Source organism: Pelobates fuscus, chromosome 8, assembly GCF_036172605.1.
Source record: "Pelobates fuscus isolate aPelFus1 chromosome 8, aPelFus1.pri, whole genome shotgun sequence".
NCBI classification, from domain to species: domain Eukaryota; kingdom Metazoa; phylum Chordata; class Amphibia; order Anura; family Pelobatidae; genus Pelobates; species Pelobates fuscus.
Window position 1 is genome coordinate 87,806,251 of NC_086324.1, and position 25,634 is coordinate 87,831,884.

Below are 25,634 nucleotides of genomic sequence, written 5' to 3' on the forward strand. Positions count from 1 at the left end.
ATATAATACTTTTTCTTTTCCTGGTATTTCCGTTCAAATGGGCAAGAGTTTAAAAACCCAGCAATCACCGAGTCTCAGCTTAACCCCTTAGTGACCAGACCATTTTTCAATTTCTTTACTGTTAAGGACCAGGGTTGTTTTTACATTTCTGTGGTGTGATTGTGTTTAGCTGTAATTTTCCTCTTACTTATTTACCCACACATATTATATACAGTTTCTCGCCATTAAATAGTCCTTCTAAATATACTATTATTTTCATCATATCATATACTATATAGTTTTTTATAAAATATGATGAAAATATGTAAAAATCGAACCAAAAACACACTTTTTCTAACTTTGACCCCTAAAATCTTTTACGCATCTACAACCGCCAAAAAACATCCATGCTAAATAGTTTCTAAATTTTGTCCTGAGTTTAGAAATACCCAATGTTAACATGTTCTTAGCTTTTTTTTGCAAGTTACAGGGCTATAAGTTCAAGTAGGACATTGCTGTTTCAAAATATATATGTTTAAAATTGATCAATAGTGACATTGTAACGCTGTTTTCTGTCTTAAATCTCTGAATCACACCTCACATGTACATATATTTTAAAGTAGACAACCCAGGGTATTCAATATGGGGCATGTCCAGTGATGTATCCTGGTTTTGTGCTGCAAAACTCAGGCGCCCCCCTCCCCCCCGCGCCACCCCCACCCAACCTTTCCCCCCGCCCCGCATTCTAAATACACACACACACATTCACTGACAGATACACATACACTAGCTAACAGAAACACACACTCGCTAACAGAAACACACACACACTAACAGAAACACTCACACTCAGTAACAGACAAATACACTCACTAACAGACACACACTCACTCTCTAGCAGACAAACTAGCAGACACACACACTCACTAACATACACACACACTCACAGGCAAACACACTAACAGAAACACACTAACAGAAACACACTAACAAACACAAACACTAACAGACACACACACTAACAGACACACATTAACAGACACACACTAACAGACACACACACTAACAGACACACACTGACACACACACACACCCACATTAACACATTTTTAAACATTTATTTAAACACCCCCTCCCCCAGCCTCCTTACCTTTGGGAATGCTGGGGGGGGGTCTCTTCCTCCCTGTTGGTCCAGTGGCTGCTGGGCGAGTGGCACTGGCTGGCGGGCGGGTGGCTGGCGAGGGAGCACTTCCTCTGAACTGTTTGCTCAGCTCCCTCGCGCGCCTCAGAGTGAGGCTGGGAACCGGAATATGACGTCATATTCCGGCTCCCAGCCTCACTCTGCAGCGCGCGAGGGAGCTGAGCAGACAGCTCAGAGGAAGTGCTCCCTCGCCAGCTGCCCACCAGCGCCGCCCGACCGCCCAGCAGCCCAGCATGTCTGTTAGCCGCAAGGCTAACAAGACATTTGCCTTGGGCATTTGGGGGCGGCTTTTTTTGCCGCCCCCTGGAAAATGCCGCCCAAGGCAAATGCCTTGTTTGCCTCGCAGTTAATACGCCCCTGGGTATGTAAAGTATTTTTTAGTAGCCAAAGTTTTACTGGTCAAAGTTAGCATTTATATTTTTTTGTGTGTTAAAAATGCAAAAAACTATTATGAACGCTAACTTTGGCCAGTGTTTGTGACCAAGTTGCTACTAAAAAAGACAGAACATACCCCATTTGCAATACCTTGGGCTGTCTTCTTTTGCAAATGGTATGCCATCATGGGGGTAAATTTTATTCTTGAGCTACCATACGCTCTCAAAGATAACATAACCAATCAGGCAAATTTCAATGTGAAAAAATGAAAAATCAGGCCTTTTATCTGACCCTGTAACTTTCAAAAACACTATAAAACCTGTACATAGGGGGTACTGTTATACTCGGGAGACTTCGCTGAACACAAATGTTAGTGTTTCAAAACTTTAAAACGTATCACAACAATGATATCATCAGCGAAAGTGCAGTTTGTGTGTGAAAAATGCAAAAAAAATCATCACTTTCACTGACAATATCATTGCTGTGCTATGTCTTCCTGTTTTGACCCAAGGTAGCCTCCAAATGATTGACACCAGTAAGACAAAACGTGTGTAGTTGACCTCCTATCAGAATTGTATTGAAACCAGCGTTTCAAGCCTTTTCTTCTCTGAAAACTGTTTTGATCAAGGATCATTGTTTGCAAAAAAAGTGGTGTGCTGTATGTGTTGCCTAGAACAAGAAGACGTTTGCTGTATGTGTTACAACAACATGCAATTTCATTGATGTCAAAGGTCATAGTGCAGGTAACTCTTTCAGATTAAATAACCCTTTCCAGTTTGTGGATGATGTAAGTAATTTTTTTGTCGATCTTTGTTTATTGGTTAGTTTTTTCTAGGAGTAATTAGAGATACAGAAGTAATAAATAGATAAGCATTTAAACAACCATGGTATGGTACATTTGAAAAGGCACATCCCTCAAGCAACTTCCACCTAGAAAAATGTACATAATCGTTTTTGGGTCACAGTGTAAATTCTTACGTCAGTGAAAGGAACTCTTTCACATGACCACAAATTATCCTGTTCTCTGAGGCCCACTGTGCTGCCTTTGGAAGGTAGTTGAAGTATAGAGGGATTATAATCCCATATTACTGCTAAGGTATCCGTTCCCTTCATTTTAGGGTTCCCTATGCCATTTACCCATGTATGTTTATTTTATTTCCCGGGAGTCCTGGTGCTGTGTGGGTCATGGGAGTAGAAAAATGTGAGAAAAATGACTGGGACATAGCAATACCAGGGTACTCTTTATATAGAAAAGACAGGGAAGGCAAGAAAGGGGGAGGGGTGGCCCTGTATGTAAAGAATAGCATAAAATCTAGCCTAATAAAGGTTAGTGAGGCGAACATAGAGTCAGTTTGGGTTACGTTAGAATTTGGTAATCACACAGTAACTCGTGTAGGTGTGATTTATAGGCCCCCAGGACAAATTGAAGAGTTAGATAATCTACTAGTTGAAGAAATAGCTAAAATGACAATGAAGGGGGAAGTTATCATCATGGGTGACTTTAATCTTCCTGATATAAATTGGAAAACAAAAATAGCTACATGTGCCAGGAGCACACATATTCTAAACTCCCTACTGGGATTGTCTCTAAAACAAGTCGTTGAGGAGCCAACTCGTAAAGAGGCCATACTAGATTTAGTGTTAACAAATGGAGATTTGGTATCAGATATTACTGTAGGTGAAAGTTTAGGATCCAGTGATCATCAGTCAGTGTGGTTTAATATAAGAACAGTGACTGAGTCACACCACACAAAAACAAAAGTTTTAGACTTTAGAAAAACAGACTTTTCCAAAATTAGAATATGTGTAAAGGAGTCATTATCAGACTGGAGCAATTTAAATGGAGTCCAAAAGAAATGGGATTATTTAAAAGTTGCACTACTGAAGGCAACAGAAAATTGCATTAGGCTTGTCAGTAAAAGCAAAAAATTCAAGAAACCACTGTGGTACTCCACAGATGTAGCCAAAATAGTAAAAAACAAAAAGTTAGCATTTAGTAATTATAAAAAAACCCAGAGTGAGGAAGACAGAATGACCTATAAGATTAGGCAGAAAGAGGCTAAGCAAGTTATAAGAGCTTCCAAATCACACACAGAAGAGAAAATAGCACAGTCAGTAAAAAAGGGGGACAAAACCTTTTTTAGATACATAAATGAGAAAAGAAAAGTAAAACAAGGATTAGTTAGATTAAAAACAAAAGAAGGAAGGTATGTAGATGAGGATAAAGGTCTAGCTGACTGCCTCAATGAATATTTTTGTTCGGTATTTACAGATGAAAATGAAGGAAAGGGACCTCAGTTAAGAAAAAGGATAAATGAGTCATTTATTACACGTGAGTTTACAGAGGAAGAGGTTCTATTTCAACTGTCAAAAGTAAAGACAAATAAGTCAATGGGACCTGATGGAATACACCCAAAGCTATTAAAAGAGCTTAGTGGTGTACTAGCAAAACCATTAACAGATTTATTTAACCAATCATTGATAACAGGAGTAGTCCCAGAAGATTGGAAGTTAGCGAATGTTGTGCCCATTCACAAGAAAGGTAATAGGGAGGAGTCGGGCAACTATAGGCCAGTAAGCCTAACTTCAGTAGTGGGGAAAGTGATGGAAACCATGTTAAAGGATAGGATTGTTGAACATCTAAAAACACATGGATTTCAAGATCAGAGACAACATGGGTTTACTTCAGGGAGATCATGCCAAACTAATCTTATTGATTTTTTTGATTGGGTAACTAAAATTATAGATCAGGGTGGTGCAGTAGACATTGCTTACCTCGATTTCAGTAAGGCTTTTGACACTGTTGCACATAGAAGGCTTATCAACAAACTACAATCTTTGAGTTTGGATTCCAATATTGTTGAATGGGTAAGGCAGTGGCTGAGTGACAGGCAACAGAGGGTTGTAGTCAATGGAGTATATTCAAAGCTTGGGCTTGTCACCAGTGGGGTACCTCAGGGATCTGTACTTGGACCCATTCTCTTTAATATTTTTATTAGTGATATTGCAGAAGGTCTTGATGGTAAGGTGTGTCTTTTTGCGGATGATACTAAGATATGTAACAGGGTTGATGTTCCAGGAGGGATAAGCCAAATGGAAAATGATTTAGGTAGACTAGAAAAATGGTCAGAGTTGTGGCAACTGACATTTAATGTGGATAAGTGCAAGATAATGCATCTTGGACGTAAAAACCCAAGGGCAGAGTACAGAATATTTGATAGAGTCCTAACCTCAACATCTGAGGAAAGGGATTTAGGGGTGATTATTTCTGATGACTTAAAGGTAGGCAGACAATGTAATAGAGCAGCAGGAAATGCTAGCAGAATGCTTGGTTGTATAGGGAGAGGTATTAGCAGTAGAAAGAGGGAAGTGCTCATGCCATTGTACAGAACACTGGTGAGACCTCACTTGGAGTACTGTACACAGTACTGGAGACCCTATCTTCAGAAGGATATTGATACCTTAGAGAGAGTTCAAAGAAGGGCTACTAAACTGGTTCATGGATTGCAGGATAAAACTTACCAGGAAAGGTTAAAGGATCTTAACATGTATAGCATGGAGGAAAGACGAGACAGGGGGGATATGATAGAAACATTCAAATACATAAAGGGAATCAACACAGTAAAGGAGGAGACTATATTTAAAAGAAGAAAAACTACCACAACAAGAGGGCATAGTCTTAAATTAGAGGGACAAAGGTTTAAAAATAATATCAGGAAGTATTACTTTACTGAGAGGGTAGTGGATGCATGGAATAGCCTTCCAGCTGAAGTGGTAGAGGTTAACACAGTAAAGGAGTTTAAGCATGCGTGGGATAGGCATAAGGCTATCCTAACTATAAGATAAGGCCAGGGACTAATGAAAGTATTTAGAAAACTGGGCAGACTAGATGGGCCGAATGGTTCTTATCTGCCGTCACATTCTATGTTTCTATGTTTCTATGTTTCTATGTAGTCCGTCCCTCTCAGCTAAGTCTCTCCTGTTGTCTCCCCATGTAGTTGGATTATACCCCTAATAGGTGGCATGGGATTGTATCCATCCTGCATGGGTGTGGTGTGCATACTTTCAATCTGTGTACCCTAAAGAAAAGCCCCTAGCGCGAGTCCGAGGCATACATCACCCACCCTTCCTGTAACTAAGGTGCATGAAGGAAGAGCAAAAGATTGTGCTAGTTCCATTTATCTGTTTATTAATATAGGTGTGTCAGCTGTGACTTGAACACTATTGGGTAAGTTTAATATGTTAGATCCGCTGTACGTACAAGGAAGAGCAGAAAGAGGAGAGGAAGAGAGGATGGGAAGTGAGAGATAGAGAGAGAGAGAGAGAGAGAGAGAGGGAGGGAGTGAAGAAGAGGGGGATAGGGGAATAAATAAATAATAAAAAAAAGAGCAGGGCAGGCTAAAGTATAGAAAATAGGTAGGGGAAAAGGATGGGAGGCCGGGACAGGTTGGATTGCGTGGCCCCAGTCCAGAAAGTCACCCATGCCCACCTCGTTTCGAGCACACTCAGAGCCAGTGTCTCCTACCAGGAGATGTTCCCCTCATTTTACTCAGTGGGTTGGTTTCCATGTTCATCCCTATGTCCTCCAGATCTCCTCGTATTTCTCCATCCTTTCACTCACTGATGCTATTTCTACTTCCACCTGCCTGCTCTCCTCCACTCGTTGGAGCCAGGCCTGGAATGTTGGTGGTTCTCTCTGCCGCCACAGAACTGGGATCAGCAATTTAGCTGCCATTCGTAGGTGACGAGATACTGTTTTCTTATATGTTGATATGGGTAGATCCAATCTGTTGAGTAAGATATCTGCCGGGTCAAAAGCAACCTCCTCATCACCCCTTTTTCCGCTTTGCCTCGTATATTCATTCCCAGTAAGGTGTTATGAATGGACAGGACCAGAAAAGGTGGAGAAGAATTCCCACCCCCTCCTCGCACCTCCAACAGATCTCTGAGGCTTCAGGTAGATATTTATGGACCTTCTGTGTAGGCTTCAGGTAGATATTTATGGACCTTCTTCTTTATAGTTAAAGGAACACTCCAGGCACCCAGACCACTTCTGCTCATTGGAGTGGTATGGGTGCCAACTCCCACTACTCTTAACCCTGCAACTGTAATTATTGCAGTTTTCTATAAACTGCCATAATTACATTGCAGGGTTAACTCCACCTCTAGTGGCTGTCTATTAGACAGCCACTAGAGGTCACTTCCTGGGTTCTAGCACAGGAAACCTGTGCTAGAGCGTCGCTGGTCGTCCTCACACTGTGTGAGGACCTCCAGCGTCGCTCAAAACCCCATAGGAAAGCATTTAAATGATTTTTCAATGCTTTCCTATGGGGAGACGTAATGCGCATGCATCACTGGGAGGAGCATCGCGGAGGCGGAGACAGTGGCGAGGGACATCGACGCTGTCCCAGGTAAGTGACTGAAGGGGTTTTCACCCCTTCAGTAACCAGGGATTGGTGGGTGGGAGGGAGAGGGACCCTCCAGTGCCAGAAAAACAGATAGTTTTTCTGGCACTGGAGTTTCCCTTTAATTTCCATCTATTTGAGGACTGTGCATATGGTCGTCTTGTCCCTCTCTGGAGGAGTGAACAAGGTATGTAATGCCTCTTTCCACAGTGCTTGGAACTTCATTGGGGGGGTTGTGTCTGCCAGCTGCAGGAGTGTGTAGAGGACTGATATACTATGGTGGAGTCCCTCAACATTCGACCATATGTCATCAACTAGGAGCAATGGTCTCGTAAATTGTAGTTGACAAGCCACTGACTCGTAAAAGTGGGTCAGTTGGTGGTAGCGGAAGCACTCAATCATAGTGGGTCTTGCAGGAGTTTCTACAGAGTTATCAGAGCACCTCTCCTGCAGAGCTCTGAGAAACGTATATGTTGGCCCCTCCCTAAAAACTTCAGGGTCCATATTTCTTGTCCAGCCGGTTTGTCTGTGATTGGGTACATTTGGCTGGTTAGCATTGTGAGGGAGAGCCGAAAACGGGTATGGTACCAAACTTTTAGGGTCGCCCCAATAAAGGATTGTTCATGAGTTAATTTTTGGCCATGTTGTCGATCACTCACACCGCTCCCAGAATACCCCCACCTCAAACCTCCCTCTCCAATGTTTGCCAGATCCTCTGTGAGACTTAATCATGCCAGGCTACAATTCTCGATATATGTGTTGCTTTATAATATCAGTGATTTAGTATGTCTGGTAGACCAAGTCCCCCTTCACCTTTTGGTCTCATCAGGTGTCCTTGTTACATGGTCTGCATCCTTTCTATATACATTTTATCAAGGCCGAGTTAAGGGATCGGAAGAAGGTGGGTGGAAGACCGATCGTGATCGTCTGGAACGAGTAAAGGATTCAAGGGTGTATATTCATCTTGATGGAGTTGATGCATCCAGTCCATGAAAAATGAGGCGTGATCCACGTTTTCAAGCTCTTCTATAGTAATTTCCCTATCTTATTTCCCTTCCGTATATATCGTCTTGTGGACATGTGTTGAGAGGTATGTCTCCATCTCCATGAGCATGATGGATCCGTGGCTTCCGAGATATTATAGAGCCCCGTGTAATAGTCATGGAATAGCTCTGGCATTTCAGACGGCTGTTCGGAGTGTCGAGTGGGACCCGTTCGGAGTCTATGAATGTGGAATCTCTCTCAGATTCCAAGGAGATGTCCACGAGGTGAGAGGCCACGGTGTCTGCCAGTTCAGCTGGCGTGGACAGGAACTCGTCCATCAAGGTGTCGGAACAATGCGTGGCGGCTGGGGAGTGCAGGGCTTCCGTGTAGGCTGCTAATTGCTGTGGTAAATGGGACCCAGTGATAGGAGCCAAGTTTTCAAGCAACCATCTTGCCCGTGCGTCAAACCACGCCCCGTGGATGATGTAAGTATTAAACAGGGGTATCTTGTAACACAACCCAGGCAAGTGATGCAGCCTGTCTTGTCATATTGCAGTGATTCTTGGTAGTTAAGGATGGGGTCAGTGTGTACTAACAGATCATGCATATTAGCAATATCAGTTTCACAATTACATAAAGTAGACTAGAATTGGTTTTCAATAATAATGTAAAATATGTGAGTGGATTGCGTATGAAAAGTTTATACACATGCTGTGTGATCCATGATGTTATCAATGATAGTGGTTGATGTAACAGACCTTCTTAAGACCTATTTTAAGGACATATTTTTGTTTACTGTAATTGAACTGGGTCATAAGTTCCAAGTTGATACTAATTAAATAGAGGAATTAAGAGATTAGAAGATAATTGATCAATCTTGGGGGTGGAAGCTGTCTGCAGTCAGGAGAGAATTTCTGTCTGAGTCCTTCTAGAAAATATATTTTATAATGGACCCATTGTAATTTGACAGCATGTAAGACACTTCAAGTATATCTGCATTAAAGAGAAACTGTCACTTGTCTTAGATTTGTGCAATCCAATAGCTAGCCATAAACATTTTTTATTTATATTATATACTAGGATGTTGGCGCTTTATAAATAATAATAATAATGTAAATTTATTTAAACTCATATGATGCCATAAGCATTGGCAACAACAAGGAATGCTTGAGTGCCCATACAGCATTTTTAAGCAGATGCCAAAAATCTACAGGATTATTTCAGTGCTGCAACAAAATGCTTTGAATAATATGTCAGGTTAATTGTAATTGATGTAAGTCAGCTGCTTACATATACAGAATATTATAATGTATTTTACATAGTTAATTCCCAAAATGTCTTCTAGTTCCTTACAAATATCTAAAAGGCACAATACTGACTTTTTTATGTATCTAGATTTGTCACACTTAGTGACAGTTGGAATATCTCCTTGGGTTCTGCTCATGTAAAGGTACATACTTAGGATGGATGGTCAACCTGATAATGGTGTTTTGGTGACCAAAGCAATTATTTTGCTTTGGAGAGCCACAAAGTTTTATCAAGAATTTGAAAAACCAAGCATCTGGATCTTATAAACTACAAATGTCCAGATAATCTTCTTGAAAAACCAAGCAACTGGATCTCATAAATTAAAAAAAGTCCAGATAATATTTTTATCATGTTTCAAGCACTGCGGTCCTCCTGAACATGGCTGATGTGCACCCAGTCTCCAAGGATTGTCAGTGCCCATGTGCCTTGTTTGCCATCCTTACCAGTGCAGGATGTCATTGAAATTAATTTCCAGCTTAATCAAAAATTTACTTAACCCCTTAAGGACCAAACTTCTGGAATAAAAGGGAATCATGACATGTCCCACATGTCATGTGTCCTTAAAGGGTTAAAGGGACACTCCAGGCACCAAGACCACTTCTGCCCATTGGAGTGGTTTGGGTGCCAACTCCCACTACTCTTAACCCTGCAAGTGTAATTATTGCAGTTTTTTATAAACTGCAATAATTACCTTGCAGGGTTAACTCCACCACTAGTGGCTGTCTACTAGACAGCCACTAGAGGGCACTTCCTGGTTTCTAGCACAGGAAACGCTATGTGAGGACCTCCAGCATCGCTCATTTCCCCATAGGAAAGCATTGAAATGCATTTTCAATGCTTTCCCATGGGGAGCGCTAATGCTTTCCCGGGCCAGTGGGAAGGATCAGTCTGGCCCACCGGCCGACACAGTCAGAAGGAGGAGCAGCACGGAAGGAGCTGGGACATCGTCGCTGCCTCAGGTAAGTTACTGAAGTGTTTTTCACCCCTTCAGCAGCCGGGGATTGGGGGGTGGGAGGGAGAGGGAACCTGCAGTGCCAGGAAAACGATTGTTTTCCTGGCACTGGAGTTTCCCTTAAAGCGACCGCAATTGTCATTTTTGCAACCCCTTCTAATAAGGATGTTGCTACAGGAACGCCTGTTCCATCTGTAGCAACTGCCATACATGACCTCTTCATCTCTAATTCCCTCACACTACTAGCACTACCCTGGCACACCAAGCTGACCCGATATCTCAAAAAAATGTTCTAGAACTGCTGAATGCTGTTGGAGAAAGTCTCACTATCCACTATAAATTTATGATGAGCTCCTACACTCTGGCTCTTTCCTCTGCAAAAGTAAATTACTTCAGCACCCTCATCAGCACACTGTCCAACCAACCTTTAAAACCATAAATAGCACGACCTAAAAATACAAAGGGAGACCAATAGTGCAGACAAAAAAGCGCTAAAAAACATAAAAAAGGGGAACTATAAAACACTCACAAACATAGAAGTTTAAAAGGCAGGGTATACTCAGTCTTCTTCAAGTGCTTCTTTTCTTCTTGTGTATGAAGATAGGTACTTGAAACAAAGCACAGAAAAAGAACATAGTGTGTAACTGTATAATTTTCCAAAAAATGCTTTATTGTGTACACTTACAAAATCAAGAAGTTAAAAAGGCCCATCAATATATACATCCACTGTCAGCTACCAGGTACAGATGAAACCGCCAGGATTAAAAGACAAAATTGGATGAAAAAGGGTCCACAGTAAAATAATTAAAAGTGAAATAAAGCTTGCCACCCTACGCGTTTCGTCTAGAAGACTTCGTCAGGGGCTTGTGGCAACAATACACAGTATACAAATACATACATTTAAATACCCTGCCAAACAAATTCTAAACCAATCAAAAAAATATCAAACCAATCAAAAAAGCAAAGCTTCCAAGTAAGTCCACCTGAAAGTAATTTCATCCATCCGTGTTTCTTCCTCTTTCTTCGTTTTTCGCGCTTCTTGAAAGCGCTTGCGTCCCAAGCCTCACTCTCCATGTTTCCGGAAACAGTCGCCAGTTCAATTCCGGACACTTGCGTTTCGTCACTTCCGGGCGACACCGGAAGTTATCATAAGTCTTATATGTGGAACGCATATGCGTTCCACTTGATCCGGAAGGGGCAGCTACTCTCCTTGGAACGCACATGCGTTCCATTCCGAACGGAAAAAATCAATAGGAATCCTAAACTGGGATGCACAGGCACTCCCACCAGGACAAACAAACATGTATTTAGTTAGTTGATAAAAAACTTATAAAAGCCCATCAAATGTAAAAATGAATTAAAAAATAAAAAAGGGATATCTAAAAAATAAAATAAAAATAAACATAAAAATAAAAACCTGAAATTCTTCAAAAGGATACCATAAAGCCCTCATGCTAAAATTTAAATGAACAATCACAAAAAACATGCCATATCGAAATCTACGTTCATACCATCAGGTTGCATTGTTCTTAGGGTGTGGATCCAATATCCTTCTCTCTGTCTTAATTTTAATACTAGATCTCCACCCCTCTCATCCAGACACACCTTTTCTATCCCAATACATGAAAAAGCACCGGAATTAAAATTTGGACACCTGATACAGTGAACCGGTACTGAATGGGTTAATAACTTATTTTTAATATTGTTACAATGCTCTAGAAATCTTCTTTTCACTGGCCTAATGGTCCGTCCGACATATTGGGTTCCACACCCACATGTCAGAAGGTATACCACATGTGTGGAATTACAAGTGATATGTTGCCTGATTTTAAATTTTTTCTTTGTTCTTGAACTACTAAAATAATAGCTTTTACTGTTCTTAAAGTGACAACTCTTACAAGTACCACATGTATAGAAACCTCCACGTATTTCATCTCCTTGCTTATCTTTGTTCCTAAACGTGCTAGGTGCCAATGTGTTTTTAAAACTCCTCCCTTTTTTAAAAATAATTTGTGGAACCGGTGGAAGTTCTGTTCTTAAAAAATCATCTTCTAATAATAAAGGCCAGTGTTTATTTAATATTTTTTTAATTTGTTTAGCATGAACATTATATTGGGTATTAAAAGAAAAGGCAAATTTATTTCTAACCAGTGACGCCCTCCTATCTTTATTAAGTAATAAATCCCCTCTATCTTTGTTAAAAGAATGCGTTATCTCCTTGTTAATAAAGTTATTTGTATACCCCTTTTGTATAAATTTATTTTTTAAAAAAGAGGCCTGATCCAGAAAAACTCCCTCATCTGTACAATTCCGCCTAATCCTTGTAAATTGACTTCGTGGAACCCCACGAAGCCAATTAGGGTGATGGTTGCTTTCCGTATTAATATAACTATTAGCATCGGTGGGCTTAAAAAAAGTTTTAGTCTTAATTTTAGCATCTTCAATAAAAATCGTAAGATCTAAAAAATTAATTTCATCATAGCTAAAAGTCGGAGAAAAAATTAAAAAGAGTTGATTACAATTAATATAATCAATAAAATCTTTTAAATTACTTTCTGAACCGTTCCAGATGAAAAGAACATCGTCTATATATCTCCTCCAGAGTACCAAGTTCGCGCCGAAAGGGTTATTCTTCCATATAAAGTTGTTCTCCCAAAAATCCAAAAAAATATTAGCATAACTCGGCGCGAACTTGGTACCCATGGCGGTTCCCTGTAACTGAAGAAAAAAGTCATCATTAAAAGAGAAAAAATTATGAGTTAAAATAAAATAGATACTGTCCAACAGAAAACTGCTAAAATCCGTTGATATCTCTGGGTCTAAATTTAAAACTGACTTGACTGCTGCAAGCCCAAGGTCATGTCGAATAACAGTATACAGTGATGTTACATCAACTGTAACCCAGATGTAATCTTTTTTCCATTCAAGGCACTCCAATTCTTGTAACAGACTTTTAGTATCTTTTAAATAGGACTTCGCCCCCTGGGCATATTTTTGAAGAAAAAAGTCTATAAATTCCGATAACTTTGATGTGAGTGAGTCAACCCCACTGATAATCGGTCTACCAGGGGGCTGGGTTATTGACTTATGCACTTTGGGCAAAAAATAAAAAGTCGGAATCCTTGGGGCTTCTGAATATAAAAACGAAAAATTCTTATCATCAATAATACCTTCTTCCCTGTATTTAGTGAGTAATATTTTTAACTCGCTGTTAAAAGTAGCGTTGGGGTTGGAGGATAATTTCTTATAGGTGGTGGTATCCCCTAAAAGTCTGTCTGATTCTTTAAGGTAATACTCTGTAGACATAACCACAGTGCCACCCCCCTTATCGGCACTTTTAATAACGATATCTTTACGTTCTTTAAGCGATTTTAATACTTTATTTTCCTCTTTGGTCAAATTAAAATTTCTCAGTTTAAAATCTATTTTATTCATATCCTTATTAACCATTTTAAAAAAGGCCTCTAATTGATGACCTCTTTCATTAGGGAAGAAAGTAGACCTAGGTTTAAAAATTGATTTTGGAGAACTATTCGAATTATCATTCTTATTACGAAAACCTTCCATTTCTTTCTTTTTAAAAAATCTCTTTATAGACATTTTCCTTACAAACTTATTAAGATCAATAAATAAGTCAAAGGGTTTAGCAGCAGTATTAGGAGAAAATTTTAAGCCTTTTTCTAAAATTAAAATCTCGGTCAAAGATAAAATTACATCATCAATTATAAAAATGCCCTTAGATAGGGCTAAAGTTTTTATTTCGAATGGGTCGTCGAATGGGTTGCCCCCCTGGGGGAGTGGAATGCCCCAGGGAAAAGGAGGCGAGTAAGCGAAGGGACGACCCATTCGAAATAAAAACTTTAGCCCTATCTAAGGGCATTTTTATAATTGATGATGTAATTTTATCTTTGACCGAGATTTTAATTTTAGAAAAAGGCTTAAAATTTTCTCCTAATACTGCTGCTAAACCCTTTGACTTATTTATTGATCTTAATAAGTTTGTAAGGAAAATGTCTATAAAGAGATTTTTTAAAAAGAAAGAAATGGAAGGTTTTCGTAATAAGAATGATAATTCGAATAGTTCTCCAAAATCAATTTTTAAACCTAGGTCTACTTTCTTCCCTAATGAAAGAGGTCATCAATTAGAGGCCTTTTTTAAAATGGTTAATAAGGATATGAATAAAATAGATTTTAAACTGAGAAATTTTAATTTGACCAAAGAGGAAAATAAAGTATTAAAATCGCTTAAAGAACGTAAAGATATCGTTATTAAAAGTGCCGATAAGGGGGGTGGCACTGTGGTTATGTCTACAGAGTATTACCTTAAAGAATCAGACAGACTTTTAGGGGATACCACCACCTATAAGAAATTATCCTCCAACCCCAACGCTACTTTTAACAGCGAGTTAAAAATATTACTCACTAAATACAGGGAAGAAGGTATTATTGATGATAAGAATTTTTCGTTTTTATATTCAGAAGCCCCAAGGATTCCGACTTTTTATTTTTTGCCCAAAGTGCATAAGTCAATAACCCAGCCCCCTGGTAGACCGATTATCAGTGGGGTTGACTCACTCACATCAAAGTTATCGGAATTTATAGACTTTTTTCTTCAAAAATATGCCCAGGGGGCGAAGTCCTATTTAAAAGATACTAAAAGTCTGTTACAAGAATTGGAGTGCCTTGAATGGAAAAAAGATTACATCTGGGTTACAGTTGATGTAACATCACTGTATACTGTTATTCGACATGACCTTGGGCTTGCAGCAGTCAAGTCAGTTTTAAATTTAGACCCAGAGATATCAACGGATTTTAGCAGTTTTCTGTTGGACAGTATCTATTTTATTTTAACTCATAATTTTTTCTCTTTTAATGATGACTTTTTTCTTCAGTTACAGGGAACCGCCATGGGTACCAAGTTCGCGCCGAGTTATGCTAATATTTTTTTGGATTTTTGGGAGAACAACTTTATATGGAAGAATAACCCTTTCGGCGCGAACTTGGTACTCTGGAGGAGATATATAGACGATGTTCTTTTCATCTGGAACGGTTCAGAAAGTAATTTAAAAGATTTTATTGATTATATTAATTGTAATCAACTCTTTTTAATTTTTTCTCCGACTTTTAGCTATGATGAAATTAATTTTTTAGATCTTACGATTTTTATTGAAGATGCTAAAATTAAGACTAAAACTTTTTTTAAGCCCACCGATGCTAATAGTTATATTAATACGGAAAGCAACCATCACCCTAATTGGCTTCGTGGGGTTCCACGAAGTCAATTTACAAGGATTAGGCGGAATTGTACAGATGAGGGAGTTTTTCTGGATCAGGCCTCTTTTTTAAAAAATAAATTTATACAAAAGGGGTATACAAATAACTTTATTAACAAGGAGATAACGCATTCTTTTAACAAAGATAGAGGGGATTTATTACTTAATAAAGATAGGAGGGCGTCACTGGTTAGAAATAAATTTGCCTTTTCTTTTAATACCCAATATAATGTTCATGCTAAACAAATTAAAAAAATATTAAATAAACACTGGCCTTTATTATTAGAAGATGATTTTTTAAGAACAGAACTTCCACCGGTTCCACAAATTATTTTTAAAAAAGGGAGGAGTTTTAAAAACACATTGGCACCTAGCACGTTTAGGAACAAAGATAAGCAAGGAGATGAAATACGTGGAGGTTTCTATACATGTGGTACTTGTAAGAGTTGTCACTTTAAGAACAGTAAAAGCTATTATTTTAGTAGTTCAAGAACAAAGAAAAAATTTAAAATCAGGCAACATATCACTTGTAATTCCACACATGTGGTATACCTTCTGACATGTGGGTGTGGAACCCAATATGTCGGACGGACCATTAGGCCAGTGAAAAGAAGATTTCTAGAGCATTGTAACAATATTAAAAATAAGTTATTAACCCATTCAGTACCGGTTCACTTTATCAGGTGTCCAAATTTTAATTCCGGTGCTTTTTCATGTATTGGGATAGAAAAGGTGTGTCTGGATGAGAGGGGTGGAGATCTAGTATTAAAATTAAGACAGAGAGAAGGATATTGGATCCACACCCTAAGAACAATGCAACCTGATGGTATGAACGTAGATTTCGATATGGCATGTTTTTTGTGATTGTTCATTTAAATTTTAGCATGAGGGCTTTATGGTATCCTTTTGAAGAATTTCAGGTTTTTATTTTTATGTTTATTTTTATTTTATTTTTTAGATATCCCTTTTTTATTTTTTATTTTTTATATACATTGTTATTTTTAATGATATTAATTTAGTATATTTTTTAATTCATTTTTACATTTGATGGGCTTTTATAAGTTTTTTATCAACTAACTAAATACATGTTTGTTTGTCCTGGTGGGAGTGCCTGTGCATCCCAGTTTAGGATTCCTATTGATTTTTTCCGTTCGGAATGGAACGCATGTGCGTTCCAAGGAGGGTAGCTGCCCCTTCCGGATCAAGTGGAACGCATATGCGTTCCACATATAAGACTTATGATAACTTCCGGTGTCGCCCGGAAGTGACGAAACGCAAGTGTCCGGAATTGAACTGGCGACTGTTTCCGGAAACATGGAGAGTGAGGCTTGGGACGCAAGCGCTTTCAAGAAGCGCGAAAAACGAAGAAAGAGGAAGAAACACGGATGGATGAAATTACTTTCAGGTGGACTTACTTGGAAGCTTTGCTTTTTTGATTGGTTTGATATTTTTTTGATTGGTTTAGAATTTGTTTGGCAGGGTATTTAAATGTATGTATTTGTATACTGTGTATTGTTGCCACAAGCCCCTGACGAAGTCTTCTAGACGAAACGCGTAGGGTGGCAAGCTTTATTTCACTTTTAATTATTTTACTGTGGACCCTTTTTCATCCAATTTTGTCTTTTAATCCTGGCGGTTTCATCTGTACCTGGTAGCTGACAGTGGATGTATATATTGATGGGCCTTTTTAACTTCTTGATTTTGTAAGTGTACACAATAAAGCATTTTTTGGAAAATTATACAGTTACACACTATGTTCTTTTTCTGTGCTTTGTTTCAAGTACCTATCTTCATACACAAGAAGAAAAGAAGCACTTGAAGAAGACTGAGTATACCCTGCCTTTTAAACTTCTATGTTTGTGAGTGTTTTATAGTTCCCCTTTTTTATGTTTTTTAGCGCTTTTTTGTCTGCACTATTGGTCTCCCTTTGTATTTTTAGGTCGTGCTATTTATGGTTTTATGTATAAGATATTGAAGACGTTGAGGAGTCTTCGCACTTCCTATATCTGGGTATTTATATAAATTTTATATTTTACCTTAGTAATAGCCACAGAGGGTTTTTTTGTTTTGCATTTGAGAGTGCAAATCATTTTTTTCTGTCCAACCAACCTAAATGCCTATTTCACACTTAATGCTCTCCTTCGCCCTGTTGCTCCCCCTCGTCCTACCAACCTATCCGCCTCAACCTTTGCAACTCAGTTCACTGAGAAGATTTCTACAATCAGGGAAGAGATCTCTAAACTCTCTCCCTCCCCTCCCAATACATCACCCAACCCCACTCACTCCACTGTTCTATGCTCATTCGCACCTACTACAACAGAAGAGGTTTATGCTCTGCTCCGGGCCTTCTGCCCCACCACTTGTTCCCTCGATCCTATTCCCTCATATCTCATCAGCACTCTGTCTCCCTCTCTTGCTCTTCCCATTACCAACATTTTCAATCTCTCCCTTTCCTCCACCACATTTCCTTCATCCTTCAAGCATGCATCCATAACGCCAAATCTGAAAAAGCCAACCTCCACCCCAACTCCCATCCAACTACTGCCCATTATCGCTACTGCCATTTGCCTCCAAGATCCTTGAGAGAGTTGTGTATGCAAAATTTACAGACTCATATCCACCTTGAATCAAACTCTCTGCTTGACCCGCTTCAGTCTGGATTCCGCGCTCATCACTCTGTTGAAACAGCTGTGACCAAAGTATACAACGATTTAATCGCTGCTAAATCTCATGGCCATTACTCTATTTTAAGTCTCCTTGATCTTTCTGCTGCCTTTGACACTGTTAATCAACAGCTTCTTCTCATTCTCCATAATCTCTGTCCACAAGATACTGCTCTCTCCTCTACTTCTCCCAGCACTATTTCAGAGTTTATTTCTCTGGCTCTACCTCTTCTCCCCAGCCGCTCTCTGTTGGTGTCCCCCAAGGATCAGTCCTTGGTCTTCTACTGTTCTCCATCTATACTGCCTCCCTTGGTAAACCCATCAGCTCCTTTGGCTTCCATTATCATTTATATGCAGATTTCCATGATTGGATGGCTGCACACTTCCTTAAACTCAACTTGTCCAAAACAGAAGTTCTTGTCTTTCCTCCCTCAAGTGTTGCTATTCCCGTGTCTTTCTCCCTCCAAGTCAATGGTGCCACCATCAGCTCTACCTTGCAGGTTTACTGCCTATGTGTTCTCTTTGACTCCAACCTCTCCTTCACCCCTCATGTCCAGTCGATCGTCAAATCGTGCCACTTCCATTTTAAAAACATAGCTTGCATCCACCCCAATTTAACACCAGATGTGGCTAAGGTGCTGGGGATATGATAGAAACATTTAAATATATAAAGGGAATCAACAATGTAAAGGAGGAGACTATATTTAAAAGAAGAAAAACTACCACAACAGGAGGACATTGTCTTAAATTATAGGGGCAAAGGTTTAAAAATAATATCTGGAAGTATTACTTTACTAAGAGGGTAGTGGATGCATGGAATAGGCTTCCAGCTAAAGTGTTAGAGGTTAACAAAGTAAAGAAGTTTAAGCATGCATGGGATATGCATAAGGCTATCCTAACTATAAGATAAGGCCAGGGACTAATGAAAGTATTTAAAAAACTTGGGCAGACTAGATGGGCCAAATGGTTCTTATCTGCCGTCACATTCTATGTTTCTATGGTCCATGCCATTGTTCTTTCTCATCTTGACCACTGCAATCCCCTTCTCAGTCGTCTTACGTGTTCCCAGATTGCTCCACTGCAATCTATTATGAACGTGGCGGCAAGGCTCATTTTCCTGTTCGCCCACACCTCCCACGCCTGCCCCCCTCTGTCAGTCCCTACTTTGGCTTCCAGTTAGATATAGGGCTCAATTTAAGATTCTGGTGCTTGCTTACACATCCCTATATAATGCTGCTCCAAACTACCTATCCTCCCTAATACACAAGTATGTCCCGTCGAGGCCACTGCACTCTGCCAAAGACCTTCGTCTATCCTCTGTCTGTTCTCCCACATCTGATGCTCGTCTCCAAGACTTCTCCAGGGCTGAATCTTTTCTGTGGAACTTCCTTCCCTTCTCAGTTAGACTTTCACCCAGTCTCCACTCCTTCAAAAAATCTTTGAAAACACACTTCTTTAGGAAAGCAAATCATTTAAACTGTTATTGGATTTTCATTCATCCCAACCCCCCATGACTCCTCTCCTGCATCTGTCAAAAATAACCTACTAAGTTCCCAGTGAATACTTTTCTAGCAACCTTTTTCATTACCCCCTACTTATACCCTTTGTGTCACTATACCCCACTCCCTCTAGCATGTAAGCTCATTGAGCAGGTTCCTTAACCCCTCTGTTCCTGTGCTACCATTTGTCCTTTATACAATATGGGTAAGAAGCTGGAAAACTGCCCCCTACCCAAATAAGGTTGGGAGTGTCATGGCTTACCTTGTTTGGAGTCCGAAGTGCAGAGATGTATGCTCACCCTTGCAGATTAACACAGCCCACGGTAACCAGGTAAGAAGCTACCTGGGCTCTGAATCTGTGCATGGGGGCTTAGGCAGGTACAAGGAAACAGGCAAGGTAAAAATCCAGAAGATTAGTCAGGCACGATCAAAAAGGTTCGGGCAGGTGGCAAACAGGCAATAACTTAGATATCACAAGCAGGGGTCACAAGCCAAGTCAGTCTTAGTCAACAGGAAACATGAAACAACAAACTGACTCTGCCCTCAGGGAGAGACAGTGTTATATACCTGGGATAATGATCCATCTGCCTCAGGTGTTCTTAGATTGACAGGTAGGAGCCACTAATGCTGGACTTCACCATGACAGGGAGACAATAAGTACAACTTAAGTATGGAATTCTTTACTATAATTGTGATAGAAGATGCTTTATTGAAGTGTATTTGCATATATATGTGCAAAATCAACGTGCCTGATAAACATTTTATGTATCTTAATCTATTAATTGACACTTACTCTTCAATTACCTTTGCTTAATTCTGCAGATTCAGGAGCTAGAAACAGAAAATACAGAACTAAAGTACAAAGTGCAAGACTTGGAAAATCAGTTAAGAATTGGTGATATAACATCCTCACCTGTAAGTGCATATACATTGGAGTTTTATATGTAATTGTTCTGCAATTAGATTTTTCAAGAAGAAACATGATTATTAGTTTGGACTTGATTTTACCTCCCTGCATCTCTGTTATAATGGCAAATGTCCTACTGCCTATAACACAAAATAGTAAGTTTGGAATTAAAACTTTATAGTTGGGAGGCATCCAGTGAAAAAAAAAAAACATCTGCAACTATGGAAATAGCATTTTATGTTACTATTTTTTTTAAATGAAAAAAACAAGTATGAAGCTGGAGGGGCTAATATGTATTACCACTTCAGAAAAGTTGCAAAGTCATTTTTTTTCTTTATGGGGAACAGTAAAATAATTTAGTATTGGTTTCCTTTCTGTAAGCTGTATTTTGTCCCATAATTAGGTCAATAGAGCATGGTTGAGCATAATTACATATTTCAAACAGGTCAGCAGAGTTTTGTTCCCACAGATTTCATAGTTCTTGCACTATGTTTATGGATTTTGGGTAAGAACATTTTTCTAGTGAATTACACATGAATAGATTCAACATATGTATACTTGTCATATGGGCTTTTAAGACATAGTCTAGATTAGTTGTATAGTACCAGAGATATACTGATAAGTTTTTTTAGCACAGCCACAGGGCACAAATGACAACAATATTCTTGGAACATAAAAAAAAAAAAAACTGATGAACAAGCTATCAAAAGAAGATAATAATAAAACATGATAATGTCTTTAAAATGTATTTATTTATCACCTTGGCACTGGGAGTGTTATTTACTAAATGCCAACTTTTTGCAAATCAATTCTGATTTGGTCAGGATTCAGGATTCAGTTGGGCTAACAAATTCTGTAACATTCTCATTTGGGAGCATTCAGAAAAACGGGGATTTTGCATGTGAAGCAATTTACAGTAAGAGAATCAGAGAAGTGATGTCCCGAACTATTCCCTGGTGAATAGTTCCTGGCGAACATAGCATGTTCGCGTTCGCCACCGCGGGCGAACACATGCGATGTTCGGTCCACCCCCTATTCGTCATCATTGAGTAATCATTGACCCTGTACCGCACAGTCAGCAGACACATTACAGCCAATCAGCAGCAGACCCTCCCTAGCAGACCCTCCCACCTACTGGACAGCATCCATTTTAGATTCATTCGGAAGCTGCAATCATTTTATATATTTTTTATTATTATTATTATTATTATTATTATCATTATTATTATGAGGGGGGGACCTACTGTCCCCCCCAGCCCCCACCCTGAGCGGTGGGTGGGGGCCCTAAATACTAATAAGGGGGACCTAATGTCCTCCCCCCTTGCCCCCACCCCTGAGCGGTGGGTGAGGGCCCTAAATACAAATGGGGGGGACCCTAATCACCCCCCCCAAAAAAAAATATCCCCCTACCTACCCCCCTCACCCTAAAAATGATGAGGAGGGGACCTTTAACCCCTTAAGGACACATGACATGTGTGACATGTCATGATTCCCTTTTATTCCAGAAGTTTGGTCCTTAAGGGGTTAACTAAGAACCTGTAAAAAAAATAGGAAAAAAACTACTTACCATTCGATGTTTTCTTTCTTCTAAAATCTTCTTTTTTCAGCCCCAAAAAAGGCCAAATAAAAAACCATAATAACCGACGCAATTAAAAAAAAAAAAAAATCCATTTTCACCCATGGAGGGCTCCGCGCAGACTGAGCTCTGCAGGGCAGGGGAAGGCTTATAAAGCCTTCCCACGCCCTGCAATTAGGCTAAGAACACTCTGATTGGCTGGTTTAAGCCAATCAGAGTGCTCTTTGTCATTTTATACAGTGTGGGACAATTCTAAAGTACTTTCCCACGCTGTGTAAAATGACACAGAGCACTGTGATTGGATGGCTTGAAATCCATCCAATCACAGTGCACTGTGTCATTTTACACAGCATGGGAACGTTTTTTGGAATTTCCCCACGCTGTGTAAAATGACACAGAGCACTGTGATTGGATGGATTTCAAGCCCACCAATCAGAGTGCTCTTTGTCATTTTACACAGCGTGGGAAAATTCCAAAGAACTTTCCCACGCTGTGTAAAATGACACAGAGCACTGGGATTGGATGGATTTCAAGCCATCCAATCACAGTGCTCTGTGTCATTTTACACAGCGTGGGAAAGTTCTTTGGAATTTTCCCACGCTGTGTAAAATGACAAAGATCACTCTGATTGGCTTAAACCAGCCAATCAGAGTGTTCTTAGCCTAATTGCAGGCCGTGGTAAGGCTTTATAAGCCTTCCCCCGCCCCTGCAGAGCTCAGTCTGCGCGGAGCCCTCCATGGGTGAAGATAGGTAATTTTTTTTGGCGCTCGTTTCTTTTTTTTGTTTTGTTTTTTATTGCGTCGGTTATTATTGTTTTTTATTTGGCCTTTTTTGGGGCTGAAAAAAGAATATTTTAGAAGAAAGAAAACATCGAATGGTAAGTTGTTTTTTTCTAATTTTTTTTACAGGTTCTAAGTTAAAGGTCCCCTCATTTTTTTAGGGTGAGGGGGGTAGGTAGGGGGATATTTTTTTTTTGGGGGGTGACTAGGGTCCCCCCCCATTTGTATTTAGGGCCCCCACCCCACCGCTCAGGGGTGGGGGCCAGGAGGGAGGACATTAGGTCCCCCTTATTGTTTTTTTAGGGCCCCCACCCACCGCTCAGAGGTGGGGGCTGGGGGCGACAGTAGGACCCCCTTATTGTTTTTTTAGGGCCCCCACCCACCGCACAGGGGTGGGGGCCAGAGAGGGGGAGGACAGTAGGTCCATCCCTCATTATCTTTATGGCCCCCACTCGCCGCCCATGGGTGGGGGCCGGGGGGGAGGACAGTAGGTCCCCCCTCATTATCTTTATGGCCCCCACCCGCCGCACAGGGGTGGGGGCCTGGGGGGGAAGACAGTAGGTCACCCCCTCATTATCTTTATGGCCCCCACCTGCTGCACAGGGGTGGGGGCCTGGGAGAGAGGACAGTAGGTCCCCCCTCCTCATTATCTTTATGGCCCCCACCCGCCGCCCAGGGGTGGGGGCCGGGGGGGTGAAGGAGAATAGGTCTCCCCCCCACCCCCCTTCAATCACTATTGTGGCCAGAAAGAGTCCCTGTGGGTTTTAAAATTTGCCTACCTATTGAAGTCTATGGCGATTCGCTCGGTTCGGGAACATTTGCGCAAATTCGCGTTCGCGGTTTGCAAACCAAAAATTTTATGTTCGCGACATCCCTAAATCATGGTAGCCGTAGTAAACCAAATTCATCGGGCAGGATGCACATTTGCAAATTATCATTTACTTTCTATTTGCAAGAGAATTGATCATTTAAAGAACTATTTGCTCACTGGCAGCAGTAGCATCCAGTGGGAAAGCAGTTAAAAAACCCTGGAGGTGTTATGGTTAATTATGTGGCAGCTGGCCAGCACTTGCTATACAGCAGCCACATAAAAAAAAAGTAAAAAAATAAAACTCATATGAGACCAATGCAGCAGGTTGGGCATATCTACTAAATGTTAAGAAACTAGCAACTTGGCAGCCATTGCTTCCCAGTCGCTAGAAAAGGCCCATCCCAGAGGGATGGTACCAATGAAATAATGGTCCTCCCAAATCCCCCAATGAAATAATAGTCCTCTCCAAATCCCCTATCCATGGGAATTGGGTGTGGGTTACTTTAAATTTGTAGGGTGGGGCCTACTGTCCCCTCCTCTGAGCCCGCCCCATAGCTGATGGGTTGGGGCCTTAATATTTATAATAAAAGGATCTTTGTCCTCTTTCTGGCCCCACCAAGGGTGACAGGAGTGGGCCCTAATTAATGATAAAAAAGAGGGTCTGGACATGTTATTGTCCACCCCAAATAATACTTTGCACCTCGGGTGGCTAGTGGTCCCCAATCCCATAGTCACCATTTAAAATAAAGTCCATACCTACTCACCTAATAACAATGAGAAGGGGGTCATAAATCTAAAACCTGAAATTTATTTTCTTCAAATTTCTGACCTCTTCAGCCCTTACAAATGCCAAATAAAAATCTATACTAACTGACCCACTATTTAGAATAATAAAGGCTGATAGCAACAAAAAAAAACACTGGAAAAAATAGTGCAGCAATAAAAAATAGTCCAAATAGTTCTGTATGCAGCCAAATGGTTTTGTCCATTTGATTTGTGGCCATTCAGAATTTAATGAATAACTCTGATAATCATTCATTAAAGGACCACTATAGTCACCCAGACCACTTCAGCTCAATGAAGTGGTCTGGGTGCCAGGTCCCCCAGGTTTTAACCATTCAGATGTAAACATAGCAGTTTCAGAGAAACTGATATGTTTACATTGCAGGGTTAATCCAGCCTCTAGTGGCTGTCTTCCTGACAGCCGCTAGAGAAAATCGCATTGAGCATGCAGAACATCCATAGGAAAGCATTGAGTAATGCTTTCCTTTGGGCGGTTTGAATGCGCACTCTGCTCTGGCCAGACATGCGCTCTCTGTTCCACTCGGGAGCTGACGTCTGAGGGGGAGGTGCCGAGGGAGCCCGAAGGGGTTTTAACCTGAGGGGGGCCATGAGGTTGGGAGGGGACCTAAAGACTATATAGTGCCAGGAAAATGAGTATGTTTTCCTGACACTATAGTGGTCCTTTAACTGTATTTACACAATATTTCTGTAATGTATAAATAAAGAAATAAAAAATGAACCAAAAATAATTTTAATTTGGACTTTATTATTCCACCACCATTGTTGGTGGCTTTATGGTTTCAGCAAATCTTTCCTACAAAATATGGGCATTTGAGTATGTTTTACCATATGGTCTCCACAGATTTATTTTGCAGATATTAATGATAAAATGGTTACATAATGTTTTTTGTTGTTGTATTTTGTTGTTGTATTTTTTGGATCAACATCAGTGAGAAAGGCTGATTTTTTGGATGGACCCAATTCCTTTTTCATCATATATAAGTTTATGCTTATTGGATTGCCTTTGCTTGGGTAATTATTTAAATATCTATTTTTCTGTAGCAGGTTTAGATTTGGTTACCACTATTAAAAAAAAAAGACCCAGCATGCCAAATTATACAAACGTCTAGCTTTAAAAC

The 25,634-nt window shown here is 40.1% G+C and overlaps 1 protein-coding gene across 4 annotated transcripts in view; it reads left to right on the forward strand.

The window, feature by feature from the left end:
* The window catches only part of GULP1 (GULP PTB domain containing engulfment adaptor 1), a 670,190-nt gene that overhangs the window by 565,752 nt on the left and 78,804 nt on the right, over positions 1 to 25,634 (forward strand). For all 4 annotated transcript variants that reach the window (XM_063430129.1, XM_063430126.1, XM_063430128.1 and 1 more), the window contains one exon: positions 20,462 to 20,554. In XM_063430129.1, coding sequence (XP_063286199.1) covers positions 20,462 to 20,554 — 93 coding nt within the window. The remainder of the gene's footprint in view (positions 1 to 20,461; positions 20,555 to 25,634) is intronic.